The 23,257-nt window shown below is 39.2% G+C and overlaps 1 protein-coding gene across 2 annotated transcripts in view; it reads left to right on the forward strand.

Annotated features, from left to right (window-relative positions):
- Positions 1 to 23,257, forward strand: part of LOC132988009 (replication protein A 70 kDa DNA-binding subunit-like) — a 43,907-nt gene that overhangs the window by 7,030 nt on the left and 13,620 nt on the right. Inside the window, exons 7-14 of one of the 2 annotated variants that reach the window (XM_061055072.1) lie at positions 3,938 to 3,975; positions 4,042 to 4,262; positions 6,778 to 6,880; positions 6,978 to 7,046; positions 10,048 to 10,240; positions 14,467 to 14,603; positions 15,188 to 15,336; positions 20,092 to 20,221. In XM_061055072.1, the coding sequence (XP_060911055.1) occupies positions 3,938 to 3,975; positions 4,042 to 4,262; positions 6,778 to 6,880; positions 6,978 to 7,046; positions 10,048 to 10,240; positions 14,467 to 14,603; positions 15,188 to 15,336; positions 20,092 to 20,221 (1,040 nt within the window). Of the gene's footprint in view, positions 1 to 3,937; positions 4,263 to 6,777; positions 6,881 to 6,977; positions 7,047 to 10,047; positions 10,241 to 14,466; positions 14,604 to 15,187; positions 15,337 to 20,091; positions 20,222 to 23,257 lie in introns of both variants that reach the window. The other variant, XM_061055071.1, reaches the window with a different exon arrangement.

Genomic DNA, 23,257 nt, shown 5'->3' on the forward strand with positions numbered 1-23,257 from the left:
TCTCTGTTGAGATTGTTCCATAAACCGATTCCTTTTATAGTAAAACAACATTCCCTCAATTTGGTTGTGAATCTTGGTTTATTAAAGATCTCTGTTCCTTTTAAATTATAACGGCTTTCCCTTTTTTCAAATCTGTTTTGGATGTTTTTTGGCAACGTTTTCTGGTGAGCTTTAAACATAATTTGCAGAATACTGTAATCAACTAATTCATGAAATTTCAACAACTTTTTCTGAATGAATAGTGGGTTTGATGGATCTCTATACCGACTTCTACTGATGATTCTTATGGCTCTTTTTTGCTAAATGAAAATTGAATGGGTGATAGGTAGTTACTGTCCAGAGAAAAATGTCCACGTTGGAAGTCCATGTGGTTCTCTGCTTTTACCTTCTTGTCTTTTCTAGACACATTTGAGGATTGTAACACCTTAAGTTCTGGAGGACCTTGATCCATTCCCAGGTCATGGTGACCAGAGGACAGAGGAGCAAAGCAAAGGCGATGTGTAATAAGCTGAATGAAAAGCCCCTCATTCTGCTCCCGGTATTCTTTAAAGTAGTGAACACTGACATCCTCACAGTGGGAAGATGTGATCAGATGATATTTTACTATGCCGTCAAAAAGAAAGGCAAATACATCACAATATTAAAAAAGGAATCTTCCAAAATTAGTCCTTCGGCAGCAGGCGTGGAATCAAAGGTCATGTCACAGCACTCACCAGCATCTCTATGTGCTCATTTAAATATTCATCAGCAGCTCTCCTTGAAATGGACTACCTTCAAACTGCTTTGTGGATGATCCATTTGAATTCCAAAAAGAGATTTGCCCTCGCTGAAGTGCAGTTTAACAAAAAATTCATTATTCATCACTAACCATTCTCTGCAGGTTTTCTGTCTTCACAACTCTTTCCATCTCCTCCTTTCTCTCTCTCAATCTCTCTCTCTCTTTCTTTACATACTCGCTTCCTTGATCACTTCCCTTATTTATGATCTTTTTTTTAGTCTTTATCTTTCTCTGCTACAGTATTCTCCCCACAACCATTCTACAAACACACAGCAGCTGTTGAAGACGTAACCAGCATACATATTAGGACTCTGTACTGATCTTAATCATATAAAATGAGGATCCTTTATAAACCTCTCGCACCCATCTCTCCTCTCAACCCCCTGCCTCCACCCAAACTACACCTATCATCTCCTCTTTTTGTCTTGCAATGCTTCCTCTCTCAGCGTCTCTCAGCGTGTGGATGAATATTGATGTTAATTACCCCTTACCTGAAAAAAAGCAGTTCAGTCTGTGATTTCCCAGATGAATTTGCTCATTGCACACACACACACACACACACACACACACCCGCAAAAGAGGGGATCACAGAGGGTAGTGTTTGTTGGAGCTTAAATCAGAGGAAGGGGTCTCCATGGAATCACATCTCTTTTTTGAATTCCTGACAATTCTCCTCTTGAATGCTGTTGCTCAATATGGTGGCTCATTCATGCCAAAACCAGGCGTCATCCATTGCATAAAAATATATCCTGACAACAGACAACTCTCTGGCCTGAATCACTGCTGGGGGGGTCGATGCGTCTGTATTGTGGGAAGTGAGATAACACCTTGTGATTTTGCGGATGGGTCCAAACTTTTCAAGTTTTCTGGCATTGAAACTTGAAACAAAAGTGATTAATGCTGAACAGTTGCTTTATAAACAGAAGGAGCTTATTCTTAACTTTTCTTTTTTCACCGCAGTATTTCTAAGCTAAAGTTTGTTTGTGAGTTTTATATTTCTGGTATGAGTTGAGTAAGTGGAAGATTGATCTTGTAAATTATAGCCACAGTTGTTCAAAACATCACAGCATTATTTTTTAATAATAATAATAAAAACACTAGGAATGATTCACCCATGAATGTTCACAGTGGAATGTGATGATTTCCTTTACAGTACTTATAGTACCAGCTGAGCTCAGAACAAATCAATTCAAAGTTTTGAGATCCGTCAAGGTATAAGGCTACAGCGCCTGTTTTTCTTACGTTAGCAGATTTTTACATAATCACAGAAAAACCTCTAAAACAACAGGTTTTTTACAACAGAATTTCAGATCTTCAAAATTCTTCATACTCACACAATCTGGACTCCTGTTTTATGTTCAAAATGATTTGTGATAATCTGTTGCTTTTTGGTGGTCCAGACATTTGTGCCATTTTATGTAGTATTCTATAAGGTCTCTATGCGTGGCCCTATAATGTTTCAGTATGATTAAATGACACACAAGTTAAACACTCTTGCATTAAATATGTTGCAGGCTAGATTCAAGTGAAGTTCCGACTTTTATTTTCCATTCCTCTGGATTATCTTTGGTGTATGATACGACAATAAATTGCTTCAATCAATTGGCTGTTTGTTGTTTTAAGGCCAGCTTTGGTTCATCCAATGTTTTGGTGTTGTGTAGACTGGCTTTCTCTCTCTCTCTCTCTCTCTCTCTCTCACACACACACACACACAAACACACAATTGCTGCTACTACCACATCAGCATTTTGATTATAATTTTGAAAAAGTAGGACATGTTGTTCTCTTGTCAATCATTGCCATGGGCATTGAGAGCTGATAATAAATATAATATTATACTTTAATAAATATTATCAGGCAATCATCTTGTAATGTCTGAAAAATGCATCCTGTGGCCGGCACCTTGAGAGGCTGAAGAGCGTTCAGAGTGTATACCTTACCTATATGTGAGGTCCTACACAATATGAAAAATGTTCAATCATTCCAATGTTCAGTGATCACTCTTCCTTTTAAAAAGGCGTAGTAGGTGAAACTCATTAATTCTCAGTCTGAATATAAAATGTTCATGAAGCATTTATATGGTTAAGAGTAGTTTTTTACTGATTTATGACTGGTGCTTTGGACCAATAACTTCTAATAACTAATCATACGTTTTACTCAAGATAAGTCAAGGAGATGTTCATTGGCACACATTGATCTAACAGGTGAATTAGTTACTTCACAAAGAGGACTGTGGGGAGAGTTTTGGGCTGCTCACAAGATCAGATAAATATTTTTTTTAAATAGAGCTGAGACATTTGTTCAGGGCACAATTAAAGGCTTTATATGCTTTTAAAAAAAAAATTTGATCCAGCAGATGTCGCCCTTGAGCACCAGCATGAAACCAAAACAACTCGCGCTGCATTGTTGTGTTAGCATGCTAATGCTAGCGATCTTTATTATGCTCGTATCTTCACACTGCATGTATATTTACCTGAAATGAGCGTGATCTAGAAACGCTTATGTGACATTCAATTAAGCAGTGAGTACAGAATGTTATTCTTTTCTGTAGTCCCTCAATTAAACAACTTTGCGAGGGGAGGAGTCAGCCGCCGTCCTGGCGATGTAAACAAAGTGAAGATAGGACTCGGAAAACTCGTAAAGCATCACAGACAATGGGACTCGGGTGTTACACCCATTGTCGACAGTCATTACTCACAGAGTTATTTTTATAAGGATATACTTTATTTCTATTACATTTAAGTGTGAAAAATCGCATATTAAGCCTTTAAGTTTTTACTTCCTGTTGGCAAACTTTTAGGTGCTCTATCAGTTTTGTATCAGTAAAGTTATGTGTCCATATCAACTCTAACTAAGAACTTTAGAAGACTTTGAGGTATATGCAATCTCTGTTTGTATGGAACCCCATCTGTTTACACATCCGAGTCTGTTAAGAGTCTACTTTAAAGACAATTCCTTTCTTTGATTCTCAGCAACATTTCTGCAAGATAGGCAGTTTACTGAATGAACTGTTGTTAAGTAAAATTAAAGAAAGATAACTTTTTTACGTTTGATGATTAACTTGAACACATTTCAGCAGTATTGATATACAATCTTGTTGCTCAGAGTTATCCTTCAAGTATTTGACTTGGTTTTAAATGTTCTTTTCTTCTTCCCCAGGTCACGGAGGAGGCTTTGCAGGAAAGTCAACCATGAAAGTGAATACTTCACCCATGAATACTTCACCCATGAAGACTTCACCTATGAAGTTTTCCCCCATGAAGGCTTCACCAATGAAGACTTCACCTATGAAGTTTTCCCCCATGAAGGCTTCACCAATCAAGGTTTCTACAATGGCGGCTTCCCCGATGAAAGCTTCACCTATGAAGGCTTCACCCTTTAAAGCTTCCCCAATGAAAGTTTCCCCCATGAAGGCTGCCAGCACTTCTCCAGGCTCTTCGACAAAAGTGATTCCTATCGCTCAACTGAACCCGTACCAAAGCAAGTAAGTAAAATGTGTGTGTCAAAGTGTGTGTGCGCCTGCTTAAACATGCAGTACATGTATGGTACAGTGTTCATTTCATTCACGAAAGAAATGGTGATAAATGTTCATCCATGACTGTCTCTCCATGACGAACACGAGACGTTGGCCAGCTAAAAATAGATCTCTGTTAATAAAAACATTTACGCTTTGTTTTCATTAACTTGATGAGAGGAGACCGGACTATATGTTAGAGGTTGGCTGTCGGACATTGAAAATGCATAATATTTTCAATAACTGACTAAATCTAAAATAGCTGCCATAAACACTGGTATAGGATCTGTGAGGAAATCTAAACACATCTTGGATTTTATATTGAATAGCTAAAACGCACAGAACCTGACCTACATGCATTTCATCCCAAGTTTCAAGCACCTCAGTACAGTACTGCTCACGTTTACTGATGATTTAGCTCAGATTTGACTCCCTCTCTGCTTATTCATCAGCTAAACTATCTATTTTCGAGCTGTTGCTGCTTCCCTGTTTGCTGCCATTTTTGAGTGGCTCTTTAGGGCATGTTTGGAAATCTGTGGGTGTGTGTTTGTATGCACATGTGAACTTTTTTTTTTTTTCCCGGTATCAATGCATGTGGCTGTGTGTATTTCCTATGGTGCATGTTAGTCAGCCCATCTGCATGGAAATGAAATGACCGATCCTGCCTGGGAAATGGGGCACTTTAATGGCAGGTACTGCTGGGTCTTTATGACTGCTGAGGTTTTGATTCTGATTTGGCCTGGTGGGGATTTGGCCTACCAAGTTTTTTCTCCCCTCCCTCCTTCCCTTCCCTTTCACAATTTCTTCCCCTGCCTCGGGGTTCAATTTTACTGCTTTTTCCCCCCTTTTCGCTTCTTATTATTTCATTTGGTTTAAGTCTCTGTCTCTGACCTTTAAAGTGGTCCAGAAATAGACAGGAGCACTACAAGATGTAGTGTTCCAGATTTGAGTTAAGGCACCCCGTCAATACTCTCTCAGTGTTTGGGCTTTGATAACGTAGCCCTGTTTGAAATTGCAAGCTGTAAAGATAACTGTGCCTCTAGGTGTTGTAATAAACTGATGACTGTTCCAACTTTGAAGTTGGGGAGTACCTACAGTGAGTAAAAAGGGATGACTTCAGCAGCTGCTCTTCTCTGTATGTTTGTGCCAAATGAAAAGTGGAGTTGTGTGCCTGTGTGTGTGACATAGTGTGACATACAGTAGGTTGTATAGGGATGATATGTGTGCATGTGCACTAGGTCTTTTATTGCTGTTTGCATGACTCTCAGCCCATTCGCCCTTTGTTAAGTCATAGCATCTAGAGCAGACTATAATTGGCTTTTGGCTGCCATAAACCTCGGTGTAGCAGTCTTATCCATACTGAGCAGGGAATGGGGTTCACTCTGGGCCAGCAGCTGCTCTCATGATAGGGGATTTAATTGCAGGCAAAGTTATAGTATGAATATCCTCCGCTGCACAATTATCAACGCAGTCAAAAGCTCACTGCTGCATAAACTGCCGAGCTCGGCTGGCTGGTGTTAAAAACAGAAACAAGAAGCACATTTTGAATGCATCCAGGAATTGGCAGATGCAACACCTAGTTCACTCTTTGAAAAGAAAGTTGCCGGATGTTTTATTTTGCGTTTTGCTTTCATGGAACTTTAAAAAAGACTAAAAAGACACTCATCCAATCTCCTTGGGAATTGTTCTGTTGCACAGTTGGGTCTCTCATTCGTGACTGATGTGAGCTAAGTTGGGATGCGCATTAACATAAGACGAAGCTTTTTGAAGTGTCTCTGCAGCTTTCCTGGTGCAGACCTCTAGAATGCAATTACTTAAGTGAAGTTGAACAGAACTGTGTTGGTCAAGCATGTTTTTTGTAATTCTCTTTTGAACTACTAATTAAAAGAAGCTTCACTGTCCATACACATGATAGTCATTTGCAGATGTTTTTGGAGAAATACCATTCCATGATTGAAGGTATATTATTGACTTCTTTCAGGCAAAACATCTGCAAAACATAACATTTTGTTCAGTGATTGTTTTTGGAATTGTTTTGATTTTGACTTTTCAGACATTTGCTATCATTTTTCCCCTTTCCCAATTCGGATTCTGATACTTGAGTGTTGGCTAATACAGAGTATCTGTCCCATGCAAGTACGGTTTAAATAACGTGCATGATAAACCCTGTTTGCTAACATTTTGACTAGTATTGCTCTCTGGTAGCACCACACTGTTGATATTTGTTATAGTCATGCAATAATTTACCCACAACCGCTACATTTTTTTGGGGGGGCTTGTTGGTTATTGTATGGGGTTGATGCCTTGCCTGTACTGCATTTTAGACTGAAACTGGTGCAGGTATTGGCAACAGAACAACTATGTCCAAGTACTTGGTTTAGATTCCCTTCAAACCCTCTTTTTTTCATGTTGGGTTATATTGTCATTGTGTCGACTTTACATATGCTGATTCATTAATGCAAATATCTACTGTGTTTATCTGTAGGTGGACCATCAGAGCCCGAGTCACAAACAAGTCCAGCATCCGCAACTGGAGTAACTCTAAAGGAGAGGGCAAGCTCTTTTCCTTTGATACAGTGGACGAGAGTGTGAGTAGAGGAGTGCAGAGGCTTGAATATCCGTCAGTACAGTACGTCACACATGGCCACTTTTTATCCCAGAACTAATTGTTGTTTCGGTCAACAGGGGGAAATCAAGATCACGGCCTTCAACAAGGAAGTTGACAAGTTCTACTCTCTAGTGGAGCAAGGCAAGGTTAGCATATCCTACTCACCCATTTCAGTCCTCACATGAAGGCTCCTGAAACCATCACCGAAACATGTTATCGTTTTTGTATTTTGTACAATAGCTTCAAGTGCTGCAGGGACATGTTTTTTCTCACATTCTTTAAAAGGAAGCTCCGAAACATGGTTGTCATTTTTAAGGTTGGCTTATGTCTTATTTTGACAATAGTAAAACAATATCTAAAGGCTATAAGACATAAGACTTACTCTCAGGTATACTTTTTGTAAGCTCATGGCGCTTCAAATAATTGTATCATTGTTAAAGTAGTGCCTAATAAACCCCTCTACAAAATCTTCTCCTGCCTGCAGGACTTTAGGCCAATGAATGAGCTGGAGGCAAGTATTAGAGGATTTGCAGAAGGGATTTATTAAGTCATACTTTACTGAAATGTATATGTTTGAGACATATTTTGCACGGGGGGAGGGGGGGGGGGGGGTACATGAGACAGAGGGTGTGCTCGCTGCTGAGAACAGTTTAAGAAAACTTGTCTAATGGTTTATTTACATTTTATTAGAAATGACTGTAAGAACTACAAGCTGTGGTCAGATGTGTTTGTAAAGCTTCTTTTCTGGCTTAGTAACTGATACGTTCAAACTTTATACTGGAAGTAAAGCAATCACATTTTAGTAACAACAGTGTATGAAATGGAAACAATAGTCTTCTGTGCTAGAATGTTTTTCGAAGTTTGGCCAAAGCAAGAGAAACGCTTCAGATGTCTGATAATAATCCTACATGAAAAAAAAAGACTTAATTAGGAAAACTCTGTGTTATTGCATTGGCAATGTTTCTACAAGGATTCATCGTGTCAGCTGCGAAAGGGACTGTCCAGAGTTTGGAATATATCCACTCTGTTTGAGCAACTCTGACTGCTGAAACTAAGCTTTGGCTGAAAGTCCACTCACAGTTCTGTTCAGAAGTAGGACATAAGAAGAAAGACCATCCATCCAATCCAGCCATTATCGATACCTAGCTGTTATTGGACAAGAGGCGGGGTACATCCTGTACTGGTCGCCGGTCAATCACTGGTCGCCGGTCAATCACAGGGCTGCCATACTGTATTTCAGCACTGTGGAAAAAAGTTTTAACATATAATTGAGATATTGTCAAAATGATCCCTTATCCCTTACTGTTTGCATTTTAGGCAGTAAGCCTGAGAGCATAACTAGCCCAGTTGTCTCACACCTTTGGGCGTTGGGCTGTCTCTCAGTTAAAAAGACTGCTGTTTTTTTTAACTGGAAGGAGCGAAAGCCTGCATGCTTCATGAAGGAGTCATGGCTGGTAGAGTCCATTTAACTGTTTAAAATGGAGAGAGCAGCCAATTTTTAAGCTTAGCTTGTATTTGTAGATTTTTATGTTTCTCAAAAAAATGTAATAAAAAAGAGATATCAAAATTAGACAAAGTTAAACCCTTTTTGCAGAAGCTGTAATAATAGCTTAATAAAAAGTGTGCTCTGGTTTACATAATCTGGTTCTAAAGATCAAAGAAAACAGATTTCACTTCCTCATGATCGTTATAGTTGTCTTGGTGGGAAAAAAAGAGATGATCACCATTGATGAATCATTTTGATATCAAAATATCAGTTCAGATATTCACAAAGCAATTTTATTTGTAGAGTGAGACTCATTCATAATTCAGTCAAAAGCCATTACACTTGGCCCACTTTTGCCCTTTAAGGGTCGTAGATGTAACTTCTGTTAATAGGATCATCTTTCAACCGGAGGGCCCCCGGTTCAAGACCTCGTGTAAGCAAGCATCTGCTTTTCTGCCCTTTTTGTGCGATGTGTGATGCCTAGCAGCTCCAGCTCCTTCTTTCATAACTGACACAGACGGTGACCTCTGCCCTTTGCTGCAAGGCTGCAAATGAGGAGATTTTAATGGAAGGACTTAAGCATATTCCTTGGGATCCTTTAAATATTCATAAATATTAAGGTATGATTCATATTTTAAAAAATCCTCATTCATGCAGGACACAGATTAAGTACAAGCCTCTAATGAAATGTACGAGTTATTCAATTATATATTACATTCATCTGGTTTATCTGATAAAACATAATTTAAGTGAAATTAAAAAGAACATCTACATTTTACTGTCAACGCAAGCGAAAAATGTGGTCTTAATTTTTTCAAGCTTTAACAGAGGTCCTCAATATTCATGCAGAGACCATGCTCTTGTCTACCCCCCCCCAAAACATGCCCTCTGCATGTTCCTGTTTACCTTTTCAGCTGCAGAAAGGTAGAACACACTCTGCTCAGTCTGTTCCACTGAGCATAATAAGTCAATTAACCCCGGTCATCATCTGCTAGTCACTCCGGCTCAGGTATCAGCCACTTGCAGTGACTCCTCACACAGCCCTGGATCCAATTTGTGCCCCCTGCCCTCTGAAGATAAATAAAGGAATGAATCTGTCTTCCTGTCGTGATCTGAGTATTGACAGAACATTGAGTAGGTGTGACTGACTCTGAGTGCTCTGAATGCTCATCACATTAGTTTCATGCTACTATCTCTGTGTGGAATAAATCAAAGAGAAGGAGGAGGAGAGGAGAGGAAATAAAGACAGCTATAAAGACAAGAGGAAGAGAGAGAGAGAGAAAGTTGTAAAGTGTAAATGAAGAAGTGTGCCTTGCATATCAAGTTTAAATTGGCCAGTTTAGCCGAGTCCATCGCAGCTTCGTTTTATTATCTGGTCAACAAGAGAAGTAATTGTGCTGCTGTGACACCACATCCTAGTTGGACCTGAAAGTTCACACTGTTTTGATGCAGTCAGATGAAGCTAAGCTAGCTGTCAGCTAACCTCAGATTTGTTTTAAAATTAAGCGGTGAAAAAATACATTTTCAGATTTATTAATATATTTTTAGCACTATTAAAAAAATGTAATTGAACATTGCATATTGTTCTATAGTTGTTTTGTAACCAGTCTCATTAGGTTGAATTTTACAATGCAGACACATTGCCCACTCTTTCTCTGTAGGTGTACTACATCACCAAGGCGACGCTGAAGGTGGCCAACAAACAGTACAGCTCACTGAACAACGACTACGAGATGACCCTCCACTCCAACTCGTCCATCGTGCCATGTGATGATGGTCAGGGCATCCCTGCGGTGCACTGTGACTTTGTGCCCATCGCAGAGCTGGAGAACAGAGACAATAACGACATTGTTGGTAAGAGATTGAGTTCCTTGATGAGAATTTATTTTTGCACTTTTAGATTTAACCATTTGAAGAACAACTAACAGTGGGTCATCATATACTGTATGGATGGGGGAGCAAGGGCAAAAGGGAAAAGCAGAAGACATAGATACCGGAATGTTTAACTCTCAGAGTCAGAATAAATATCATAAACTCTAATTTCTGCATCAAGCTAAAAAAACATTGATCAACTGAGGTTGATAAGCATGTATCAAACCCATTAGAAAACTATTGTGAGGATAGGATGTACACTGAAATCACTGAAACAATGAAGAAACACTCTTACACAAGACTCATGCTGCTGCTTGTAATGTTGGATACAGAAGAATTTCACACTGTGGAGCCTAAAGTCCTACTTTCAAAACTGACAGAAGTGGTTTTTGAGGACTTGAAACTGTTACATAAAAATCATATAAAATATTAAAATTGCAGTTGTCAAAGTCTACTGAGTAATCCTGTGCTTTCACACAAACACAGAGTGAATCAGTAGAACACGTTAATTTAGTGTTTTGAGAATGTTTTAGCCCGTGTTTGTGAGCCAAAATGTAACATCCTCAGTGTTTCCCACAGAATGACGAGATACCTGGGCGGTGGAATAGATAAGATAAGATAAGATATACTTTATTCATCCCAGCAGGGAAATTTAGGTGTTCCAGCAGCCAGCATACATACAAACACACAACACATATATACATACATATCCCACCCATACAAAAAAACATGAGCCCACGATACAGTTTGATATATGATATATGCAACTCAGGCTAAAGTTTAAAAGTTTAAATGTCTTCTGTCCTTACTTAAAGAGGAGTCGTTATAAAGTGCAATTGCAGTAGGTAAAAAAGTATTTTTAAATCTGTCCTTTTTGCAGCATGTTATTGTCCATAATCATCACCACCTCCAGGGGCTCCACAGCAGTCCCCAGCACAGAGCCAGCCCTCCTAATCAGCTTGTTAAGCTTTTTAGAGTCACAAGCCCTGATGCTGCTGCCCCAACAGACGGCTGCAAAGAAAATGGCAGAGGGCAAAATACGGGCAGAGGGGGGTCGACATACTCTTTTTCTTACTCTTATCTTACGGTTCATTTTAATATAAGGTTTGGATTTATATCAAATGTGTTTTGCCCTCTAAATTAATTTTGTTTTAGCAACCGACAACTTTAATCTGCTCAATTTATCCACGCATGCGCACAGACACGAAGACTACGCCTCGCGTTTTGAAAAGTTCCACTCGATATTCCGTTATTTATAGGAGTCCAGCACAGCATCATCAGCAAGCAGCCGTACATTACATTTTTAAGCCATGAGAAGCTTGAGAGAGAGAGAGAGAGAGAGAGAGAGAGAGGGCGCTTTCGTCTATGTGTGGGAAACACTGATCTTTAAATGACTTGTTCATCACTCTTATGACCAAACTCTCCATTAGCTAACCAACAAGTGGGCTGGCATGTTCAGGATAGTATAAGAGAAGCTGACAGTATACGAATATTTGAGTTATCAGCTTCATTATCTCTAAAAACTCATTCAATTATATGTTTCAGATTAAGATAGGGAAGAAACAGCGCTTATAGACGTGTTCACATGTATGTCAGTCATGTTTGAGGTGTCCTTGAAGGAAATATTATGACAGGGTCAGAGTGAAGGTTAATACAAGCACACAGTGACGTGTAAAGATAAAACAAAGGATAATGCTCATTCCACTGTTTTATTAAAAGTTAGTTGCCGTGCCTGCCCTCTGTGCCAGACAGCTAGTCTTATCTCTGCGTAATGTAAATTGGGATGGTCCAAGTGTAGATTGGGGTTAAAATTACTGATTCAACATCATGCTTTTCGGCCGACTGCTCGATATTATTTGTGGGATGACAGTGATGTTTCAGTAGTTGAGCCATCATAAACGAAAACGATTTGCAAAAGTATACATTTCTTTATTTCTCACTCTTCCTTTGTATTAAGTTGTCCAAATAGTCCAAGTAGTCCAAATTCAAGAAGGCATACAAACTTAAACTTTACAAAGAGATTTAAATCAGTGAGTATCTGATAACAGAATCAGCAATAATTAAAAAATAAGTCTTACCAGACTTCCTGATGAGATGACAGTTTTTGATTCTTTGAGGTGTTCAATCACATGTCAGTCTTTATAAAAGAAGGGGATGGTAATTGTAGAGTGCAGTAGAGCTGCAGCTGAAAATGAAAGAGCAATTTCACACTGAATCTTTCTTAGAATAAAAAATAATGCACTGACCTCTGTGAGTTTCAGTTATGAAATCTGTTGCCTTTCTTACTTACATCCAGTTGCACGGTGTCTGTATATCCACTTATACTTCAGATGTGATTTTGAATTGGTCTGTAATGCGAGCTTGCACTGCTTTGGGTTAGCAGAGTAGAAGCACAAGCAGCGCTCTCACTTCATTTAAGTGTCGGACACACAGTATTAGAGAACAGATGACTGCTCATAAATAAGTGTAAACATCATACTACAACCTGCAGAGTGGAACATTCATGTAGGGTTACGTTCAGAGCTGTGAAGTAATAATGCATGATAAAGCTAGTATCATGTATGAACACACCACACAGATTACCTGCAGGAGTGTGTTTGTGTCTGTGGCAGAGGGCAGTGTTACATGATGTGTGTGTCATCTGTTGTCTCTCCGCTCTCTCCCTCTGCGCTGCTTCTCTCTCTGCCCCTTTGTTAAATAGGGGATTATAACATGGTAATGAGAACTGTCAGCCTGTTCCAGTGGTGATAATGGAGTTCAGAGGTGGATGACATCGTCTCAATCATAATGGAATTAAGGAGGGCTGAGAGAGAGAGAGAGAGAGCACAGACAGAGAGAGAGGAGTAAGAGAGGAGGAGGGGGGGGGGGGGGAGGAGCTAAGGAAAAAGGTTAGCAGAGGTAGCAGACAGTTCAGAAACTGACTGTTTGACAAAATCTTTATTGCAATTCTGACCAATAACTTTATGTGATGGTCCCATATTAGGACATGGGCACTACTTCAAACATCATAAAATGAAGGACAGAAAGTCAAACAACAGAACTGAGATGATGTCATGTTTTTGACTACAGGTTTTAGAAGGACTTTGGTCCCGCAGGTTTACTGTTGAACAGACCCCTTTTATCTTTTATGTGAGTCAGTATAAACACAATGGTTACTGTGAACCATGACTGAACCTGAGCATGGTGCCACAGATTTACATAGATGGCTCATGAAGACCAAACAGAGCAATTATTTTGCTAAAGTGATAAAAGTAAAGAAAATCAAAAGTGTAATGTTTAAATGCGCAGGGTCATCATTTCTTCTAGTGTTAATTGGATTGTGACCCAGCAGGTCCAGCAGTAAAGACTCAAACATTCGAACAATATTTTCACCATAGAGTCTCTTACAGACATAATAAGGTGCAGCAGACATCTGCTACCTTTTCATTCTAGCACAGCAGCTTGCAACCTTGAAAACATGATTGGAAACAATTCACCATTTACTGTATTTCAAATGTGCTCCTTGTATGATAAAGGGGCTGTATTAAACACAGTCGTATGTTTGCACTAAATGTGTTTGGGTGGTAACAGTGAGAGTAAACAGTTTGTTTATTTTCAAGAAAACTCATTTTTTTATTGTTTCATAAGTAGAAGAATGAATCATTGAAATTAAACTGAACAAACATTTACACTTATCACCTGGACATATTTATTCTGCCTTTTGTTTTATTCGTTTCGTTATCAGTGTCCTTGTGACAATCCAGTTTGTTGTACGATAAGCACTCCCTAAATAAATTTTCCTTGTTCTGCCATTGATTTGAATGTTCGTCAGCGTACGCCAGGCTCTTCACCTTTACTGGGCAGCACTCCTGAATGAAGTTTTCAGGCCCTGAGCATGGCAGGAAACTTGAATGAGGAGGGACTGTGTTTGTTGTGATTTGGAGGATGGGCCTTATTGTTATCCACCGTGTGACTGAATGTCTGTCTGTTATGACTCAGTATAATTAGAGTGATGTCATGCCTCTGCTGGGTTGCATGTTTTAACAGTTTAAAACGTGATACTACCTCATATTATGTAGCGGATGCATTTTATACTTCACATCATATCGAGACGTTTGAAGCGGCTACTTTCTCATCATATGCTTTTTTTACCTCTAAGTTAGCTACCTCTGTCGTGCTCATAAGCCATTTATAGATTGGGGATTTAAAATGACTCTCTCTGCCTGCAGATGTGATTGGAGTGTGTAAGAGTGCAGAGGACGTGTCCCGGATCACCACTAAGAGCAGCAGAGAAGTCTCCAAGAGGGCCCTCAGCTTAATAGACACAACTGGCAAAGTGGTGACGGCCACATTGTGGGGAGAGGAGGTAATAACTATAATCTCTCTCACTCTATTTTTTCTCTCTCTCTATCCAGGAATGGATTCTGGGATTTTAACAAAAAAACTCATGCAGAGCAGGCTATAATTAGTCGTGTGTTCATGAAGATGCCCAGCCGTGCATGTGCCCATGAGTCTCTGTGTGCTGCTGCATAGAGCTGTTTTTAGGGGGGGTGGGGGATTTCAGGGCTGTAAAATTTGGATGGGTCGAGTCATTCCAGTGACCTTCAGGAGTGTTTTGGACCGGAGTCCTTGATTTGAGACGGCCGGCTAAATAACTCTCGAATGTGCATGAAATGGCACTATTCTTCTCTAAGCTCATTCAATCTGTAAGAGCTAATCCCTCCTTTTTGCCAAAATCCAAAAATGACTTTCAAATTAACTCGTAGGTTGTCCAATTATAAAAGAAAACCATACCCTGTATCACTTTCTGGTCTATCCAAGCTGCAGAAACAGACTGAACATATCTGGAACAGTAATACCACTGCTTTTGTAGTCTCTTTTTTCTTCATTTTCTTGTCTCTGTTACTGTCTTCAACGTCGTTTTTTTTTTTTTTTCTCTTCTCCCTTCAGGCTGAGAAGTTTGACGGCTCAGGGCAGCCAGTGGTTGCAATCAAAGCAGCTCGCGTGTCTGATTTTGGGGGGAGATCTCTCTCCGCTTTGTTCAGTTCAACAGTCTTGGTAAACCCGGACATACCCGAGGCCTTCAGACTGAGGGGCTGGTGAGTCAGTGTTCTGCATGCGCACACTCATTTTTTACAGAGTTAAGTGTGCACATCGATATTTAATGTCTTCACACTACACATGTGGAATGAATCGTCTTACTGCTGAACTGTCCATATACATTAACAAACATACAACAAATTCTAAACATATGCATATTTATTTTCGCATCATCTCGGAATAATGAACTCTATTAAAGGTATGCATGTTATTCACTTGAACATTAGGAGTTTGTCACCTAAAATGTACTTATTGAGAGCCTGGCTCACCTATAATAAACCTCATGTAATTGAAACCTGGTTAAACAGCAATATGTCTGATGATGAAGTCACAATTGATAACAATGTCCTTTATAGAAAAGACAGGGGCTCAAGAGGAGGTGGTCTTTTGACATATGTATCCTCAAATTTGACTGCAGAACTTATTTTACCAACTGAGAATCCCTCGCGTTTTGAATGCCTTTTTGTTAAAATTATTTTACATGAGAACAAACGACTTATCATAGGAAATATCTATAAACCTCCCAATGCTCCTGCTGAAACAACTGAATGTATCCTATCAACCATTAATTCTTTAGACTGCACAAGTGAAAAAATCATATTAGGTGATTTCAACTCCAATTGGGCAGATCGCTCACCTCGTAATGATCGCAATCTCTTCAACGGCATAAATTTAACCCAACTTATAAGTGAACCTACCAGAGTTGGTCCCATTTCGTCTTCTCTACTTGATTGGATCCTAGTTTCCCATCCCGACAGAATCATACAATCTGGGGTATTACCTGACTCTTTCAGTGACCATTCTATTGTTTTTTTGTGTTTGGAAAATCAAAGTGCCTCATCTTCCTCCTAAATTCATCAAAGTAAGGAAAACTAATAATATTAACTCTGAACTTTATATTCAAGATATCTTCAACATCAACTGGGAAAGATTTCAACTAATACCATTCGTTGAAGATGCCTGGAATTACTTTTATACTGAGCTTGTTGAGATGATTAATAAACATGCTCCCTGGACAACAATTAAAGTCAAGGGTCGACATTTACATTGGATAAAAGGAGATCTTATACACTTATTCAAACAAAGAGTCAATGCTTGGAAAAAATACCGTGCAACAAATAATTCTTCTGACTTGAATGCTTATAAAGAGCTGAGGAAGAAATGTAAAACCAATACTAGAAATGCAAAGTCAAATTATTACAAAGACCGTCTGTCAACTGATTTTAAGAACCCAAAGCAATTTTGGAAGAGACTCAATAGTATAACCAATAAACCCACAAAAAAATCCTACTACTCGTACCAGAATAAACAATGAAACTGTCAGTGAACCATCATTAATTGCAGCGGCATTTAGCCAACACTTCTCAACAATTGGTAGCTCCCTGTCCGGTTAGTCTCACTCTGACTTTACCCCGACTCAGAACAGATGTGGCAGTTCCTTTTCCTGCAGAACTGTCACACCAACCGATGTCCAACAGGTCACTGATGGTCTAAGCTCTGGATGCAGTGCTGGTCCAGATGGTCTGGAGATTAAGTTCTTTAAACTTGCCTCTCATATTTTATCATTTCCCCTGGCTGATTTATTTAATTTATCTCTTGCAACTGGTAAAACTCCCTCCTCCTGGAAATGTGCCAGAGTTAACCCCTCTCCATAAAGGGGGTGACCCCACAGACATCAATAATTATAGACCTATCTCAATTATTAATAGCATTGCAAAAATATTTGAAAAACTCATCTTTAATCAATTATCTAAATATCTTAATGATCACAACTTATTATCAACACACCAATCTGGTTTTAGACCAAACGCCTCGACCACCACTGCTCTCCTAAAATTCACCAATGACATACAGTCAGCATCTGACAGCAATATGTCTACAGGTGCTATATTTATTGACCTTGCTAAAGCATTTGACATGGTTGATCACTATCTACTTTTAGATAAACTACATGCTATTGGTCTCTCTACAGACTCTTTGTTGTTTTTCAACTCTTTTCTTCATTATAGAAGTCAATGTGTTTTTTTTTCAGGGCAGCCAGTCAGACTTCAAGATTATTGATAAAGGTGTGCCACAAGGTTCATCTTCAGGTCCTCTATTCGTGACACAATTGGTGCTGCCAATCCTTGATTATGCTGATGTTATCTATGGGAACACCTCAGAGACAAATCTTCGACCTCTCACTGTCTTATATAACAGTCTCTGTAGATTTGTTCTGAGGTGTCCATATAGGACCCGTCACTGCCTAATGTATGAGTCCTTGAATTGGCTGGCTCGCAAGTCCAGACGGACATTTCATTGGTCGCTATTTACTTTTAAATGTATCTATTTTAATTTTCCTCCGTACTTGAAACAATTTCTAATCCCTTTCAGTTCACAGTATAGCCTAAGGCATACTGATCATCTATTTGTCCTCACACCAAGAATCAGGAAAGAAATTGGTCGCCGTGCATTTAAATTTAAAGCTCCATCAGACTGGAATAACCTCCCTCGCTCACTTAGATCTATCACCTCTTTTCATATCTTTAAATCACCTCTACTTACTCATTGTCAAACATCCTGCTCTTGCTTTTGATTTTCTTTCTCTGTTGGACTTAGTTTGTCTGGACCTGCTCTCCTCTTGCTTGCGCTCGTGTACCTCATATCTACATGTATGTACTGTTCTGTACCTTGTGCCTTAATTTTAAATTATTATTATTATATATATTTTTTTTTTTTCTCTTCAGATTTTTTCTGATTGTGTAATACTGGCTGGTTGGTGGGTGGCTAGGCTTGGGGGAACATTAAGTGTGAGTGAATGTGAGTGTGTGTGTGTTTGTGGTGTGGGTGTCTCTGTGTTTAAATGTTTGGTATTATGTTTTGGATTTACCTTTTATTTTGATTTTGTATTATTATGATTAATTTATGTTTTGTAAGGACCCCCTTAAAAATGGGATGATGCATCTCAAGGGGCTATCCTTGAAATAAATTACAAATTACAAACACATGATATGGTAATTCATGCATATACACACCAAAGGCACACGGTGCAACGCGCTGATGATCACGTGTCAGGAGACTGGTTACATGTGCTTCCTCGGTCCCAGTGGGAGAAGGTGTAGACAGGACCAGCTTGAGGGGGGAAAAAAACGGAAAGCAGAACACGGATAAATCTGGATTCCTTCTCTGAACTTTTTTTCTTTATATGAACTGAAAACGAGGGGACACTGAGCTGCATCAAACTGGATTCTTATTAGCAGCTCCTGTGGAGGGATTTTAAATTATGACTCATTCACTCATTAAGGCTGTTCCCCAAGTAGTTTCACCGCTAAAATATAAATGCAGTTTTTCTTCTTTGTGTGTGTGTGTGTGTGTGTGTGTGTGTGTGTGTGTGTGTCTGTGTGTCTGTGTGTCTGTGTGTGTGTGTGTACATAACAAAGCCTGAGTGTGCATATGATTGCCTGTGTGTTCAATTGAAAGCTATTCTTGGGCTGAAAGTTGCAGGGCACTCACAGCTTGTGTTTTGAAGTACCTGTGGGCATTATTGTGTTATATCTTTCAAACTTTCAAATGTTTGGTTCATGAATTTGTCTTACTCTTCAAGGAGCTGTAGTTTTTAGTTTGCCACGTTTGTGTGTGTCGCATTAGTAGGAGCAGTTACTTGTGTTTGTGTGTTAAAAGGGAGAGAGAGAGAGAGAGGAGGACGCAGCTCCATTGCTCCAGCTTTAATCTTGGGTCTTATTAGTCTCTGGTCAATACACCGTCTCATCCTGACAGTCAAAGAGCTAAATAACTAAAAAAAAACATTGTCTCTGATCTGAGCTGCTGTTTGGTCCTCTCTCTGGTGTACATGCTGACAAGTGCGAGAAAATCACAATAAATGTTATTCAGAAAGCAGACACACTGTTTTGACTCCTTTCAAAGTTTGGGTCAGCATTCTACATAGACAAAGAGCGCCTCTCTGACTCGAGCTCCTGTGGCGACGTGCTGCGTTGTGGGATTGTTTGGACCAGGCTTGCTCGCATAATTGAAGGAAACCGATGAATTTGGATGATGCCTTGATTAGATTCCTCGGCTCGGCTTGAATACAGAGCAGGAGTCACAGCGATGTGTTAAGATTTTTAAAGAGAATATTAAAAAGGTAGATAAATGAAAAGATTGAGTGGGTAGAAAAGAACAAAGACGGATAAGTTTTGTTTTTCTTTTTTTTTTCCCCCTCTGTGAATAAAACGTGTGTGTGTGGACAGAAATGTAAAAAAATAGATCTTAAAGCTGATTGATATGCAAAGGTATTTGTTTGATAGACAGCCATATGTTGGTGAGAAAAGTTAGCAGTATACAGACAGATGCAGTGGATTTAAATCAGTTAAGGGATTAAGGGAGTAATTTAGTCATGGCTGAAGAAGGTTTCTTTAGATAATAGCAGCCGGTGCAGGGTTTAGAAGGCACAGAATCTTCTTCATTGCAGATAAAAAATGAATAGAAAATACTTTCCTACTTGTAAACACACACATGCTTCGAGATAGGTACATCCCTGAAAATGCCACAGATGAATTGTATTAATGTTGTATCTTGTGTAGTTTCATCGTTAGACACGGATCATTAGCCGCGCTCTTAGGCACGCTCTGTTTGTCTTTTTATTTAACTCAACACACCCTCCTTTCAGTCTTCTCTTTAAATGATGCATGGCATTTTTCACATGTATGTGCTGTTGTTGTGGTGTTCAGCTATGTTTCCACATCCATTGATCCAACATATGTGCTGTGTTTCTATAGGTTTGACCAGGAAGGCTGTAAGCTCAACAGCCAATCCCTGACAGAGATGAGGTCATCGGGAAGCAGAGCAAAAACAAACTGGAAATCACTGAGCGATGTTAAAGAGGAACACATGGGACATGGAGAGAAGGTGCAGTACATACAGTATACTCTGTTTACACATGCATAAGGCCTCACACAGCCATGCAGAAAACATCTATCTCTTAGAGAGTATTATCAGCACTGACACTTAAATGAAGGAGACAGAATTGACAATGAAAACCAGAAGCAGAACATTTTAACATTGAGAAGAATAAACCTAAATTACTTCCCTGGTAAAGGGCTTTTACACTTAAGTGAGAACATTTTAAAGTGTTTTAGTGAAAGACTACTATTAAAAGTTGGTATTCTTTTGATATTCTGCTCCTCTTTGAAATCAGAAACTATGTTCTCAAGGATAATCGGCCTCACAGGGAAGTTGGGCTGCTACTAATGAGTTCTCCCTTTTATTGATAACAATCTTTTTTTTATTTTGGTAAGCAATTAATCATTCTCTAAAATGTCAGAAATAAAGTAGGACAACAATGCTGGTAAGAAATTCTCTAAGCTCAACATTTTATTAAGACGCATCAGTTTTCCTCCCCACTGTCTGAAACCCAAAGATATTTTCAATGTGTGACAAAAAAATATGTTTTTGTTTTTTTTGTAGTCGTTGCTTGTAAAAAGTTGCAGATTTAAACTATTTAAACTACTAGATTTAAACTATGACAAATACCCGTTAAACAGATGACTTTTCATTTATTACATTATTTAAATCAGTGGTTCTCAAACTATGGTACGTACGTGGGCTCCCTGTGGTGGTACGCAAAGAAATCTCCGCAATATAAAAAAAAAAACATACTTTTTGCCGTACTCTTATTGGGTTGTATTTATATCAAATGGGTTTCCCCCTATAAATTAATCTAGTTTTTGCAACAAACAACGTTAATCTTCTCAATTTATGCTCGCGCGCGCACCGACAAAAGCACCATAGAGTACGCCTCGCGTTTTGAAAAGTTCCACTCGATATTCCATTATTTAGAGGAATTCAGTACTGAATCAACAGAAAGCAGCTGTAGGCCTACATTAATTATTCTCTTTTGCTGTGTCTTAACTATGTGCAGGAGTCGAGAAGGATTTTTTTTTAAAGGGAGTTTTGCTCTGTTGAACGCAGAGCCTTATAATACAGAGGCTCTGGTTGCACGTAGCCTGCACTCTCCCCCGCTCTCTCTGTCTCTCTCTCAGGCACGCAGCAATTTTATGAATAAATGAAAAATTAAATAACAACAGGCCGGAAATATACTTGGGCCCAGGTATCTTCTTTGTGTGGGAAACACTGGAGACTAAATATTCTCAAACAGGTTGTTGGTATAAAGATGTCATTTTTATTGTTCTGCACTTTTTTGATTTGGGCAAACGTCAGTGTTGTGTGGAGTTTAAGTGCCAGTTCTAGCGCTATCCCTTACTAGTCCTATAATAAATAATATTCTTTTTATGAACATATTTGCCTCCTGCGTAAAATGTGTGTAGAAATAGGTCCACAGTGTATTTTAACGTCTACCATAATGGTGATACTTGGAGAGCCAAATATTTTCGGAGGTGGTACACAGTCTAAGAAGTTTGAGAACCACTGATTTAAATCATTTTGTATTCATACAAGCTTTGAATGATGTTGCTCTTCAAAAAAACAAGAATTGATTTAACGTGGTGCACTTAACGTACAGCTGGGACAATATGCTTCTGCCTCGACTCCAAAGATAAGTGTATTGTTATACAACAACAAGCATTGCGATTCATGCAAATTGTTCCCTTTCTTTCCTTTTTAATCAAAAACAGAAGCTCCCTCAAACAATAGGAGAAAAATTCAATGTCATGAGTTGCATTTCTAAAAACAATGCACGTCAAATGTTCGTCAGTCTTTATTTCAAAGTTGAAGGTGTCTTTATTGTTACCTAAAAAGGTACATTTATTGTGCAGACAGGAGATACAGCGTTCCAAAGATACATACGACACATAACTACAAATTGAAGGTCAAATAGAAATCTATTGATTTTCTATCTGTCAAACATTCAGCTGCTACATGAAGGCGATCTGTTCCCACAAACTCATATTTTCTGTGATGATCATCTGACAAGCTGTCTGTTTTCTCTGTTACCTGGGCGACCACAACAGCGGCATCAGCACATTGCTGAACAGTACCGAGTGAGCTGCTGAGTAGTCGCGCCCAGAGCAGCTAAACAAACATTAAACAAACACTGAAAAAAAACACTGGGTGCAACGGTTGCCTTTTAAGTTCTTAAACACTGCTGATTCTGCAGTGAGTTCCCACTTTTCATTGCGGAAGAAAAAACATAAATGGACTTACGTTGCATGTGAGCAAACCGCAGCTTACGCTAGCAGGCTTACATTAATCAGTGATCACATCACCAGCTCTCTTCTACCAACATATTCACTAACGGGACACAAATATCTGTGGTTGACTGGATCTAAACACTGCAGTCCACTTTTTGGGGACGGCTGCTGATGTTTGATATCTTTCCTTAAAACCTGAATGCTCATAACACAAACTCATAAGCTAATTCGCTAGCTATCCTATGTGCTCACAGAGGTGAGACGCTTGTAAGAAAGTTAATGCAAAGGGACATGACAACAACTCGCCACTGGTTATCTTCTGAAGTTAGGACGGAACAACAAATGGCTAATTTCCCATTCATTAATCTTTATTTATCAGCCGCTTCAGTCGGATGACGTGGAGTTTTAGTATTTTTAACAACTTAAATTACTCTTGGCTTTTGAGAAGACAATGCATGCATCTGAGCTAGAGCCTGTATCGTAGAACAGTTGGTAGCCCGGGGGTGTTTTGCTGCAAAGGTAAACCTTGATATCCTTGATTGGATCCTGTAGCCGGTTCTTGATGAAAACTTTGGCTGCAAGCAGATTAAAGTGTCAGTCAGGAAAACCTTCTTCACTTGGAAGAAGAGTACAGATTATGGCAGAGTTTGAGAAAATCCTTCAGTGGTCTTAGACAAACACAGTAAACACCAGGTTTGGGCGTGTGTCCCTGAGCTTCACGGTCTTTTACACAAAGTTTAGACGCCAAGCAGGAACAGATCCATCATGGTGACAGGCTTTTACAGCAGAAATGTGT

The sequence above is a fragment of the Labrus mixtus genome, chromosome 14 (assembly GCF_963584025.1).
Source record: "Labrus mixtus chromosome 14, fLabMix1.1, whole genome shotgun sequence".
NCBI lineage: Eukaryota > Metazoa > Chordata > Actinopteri > Labriformes > Labridae > Labrus > Labrus mixtus.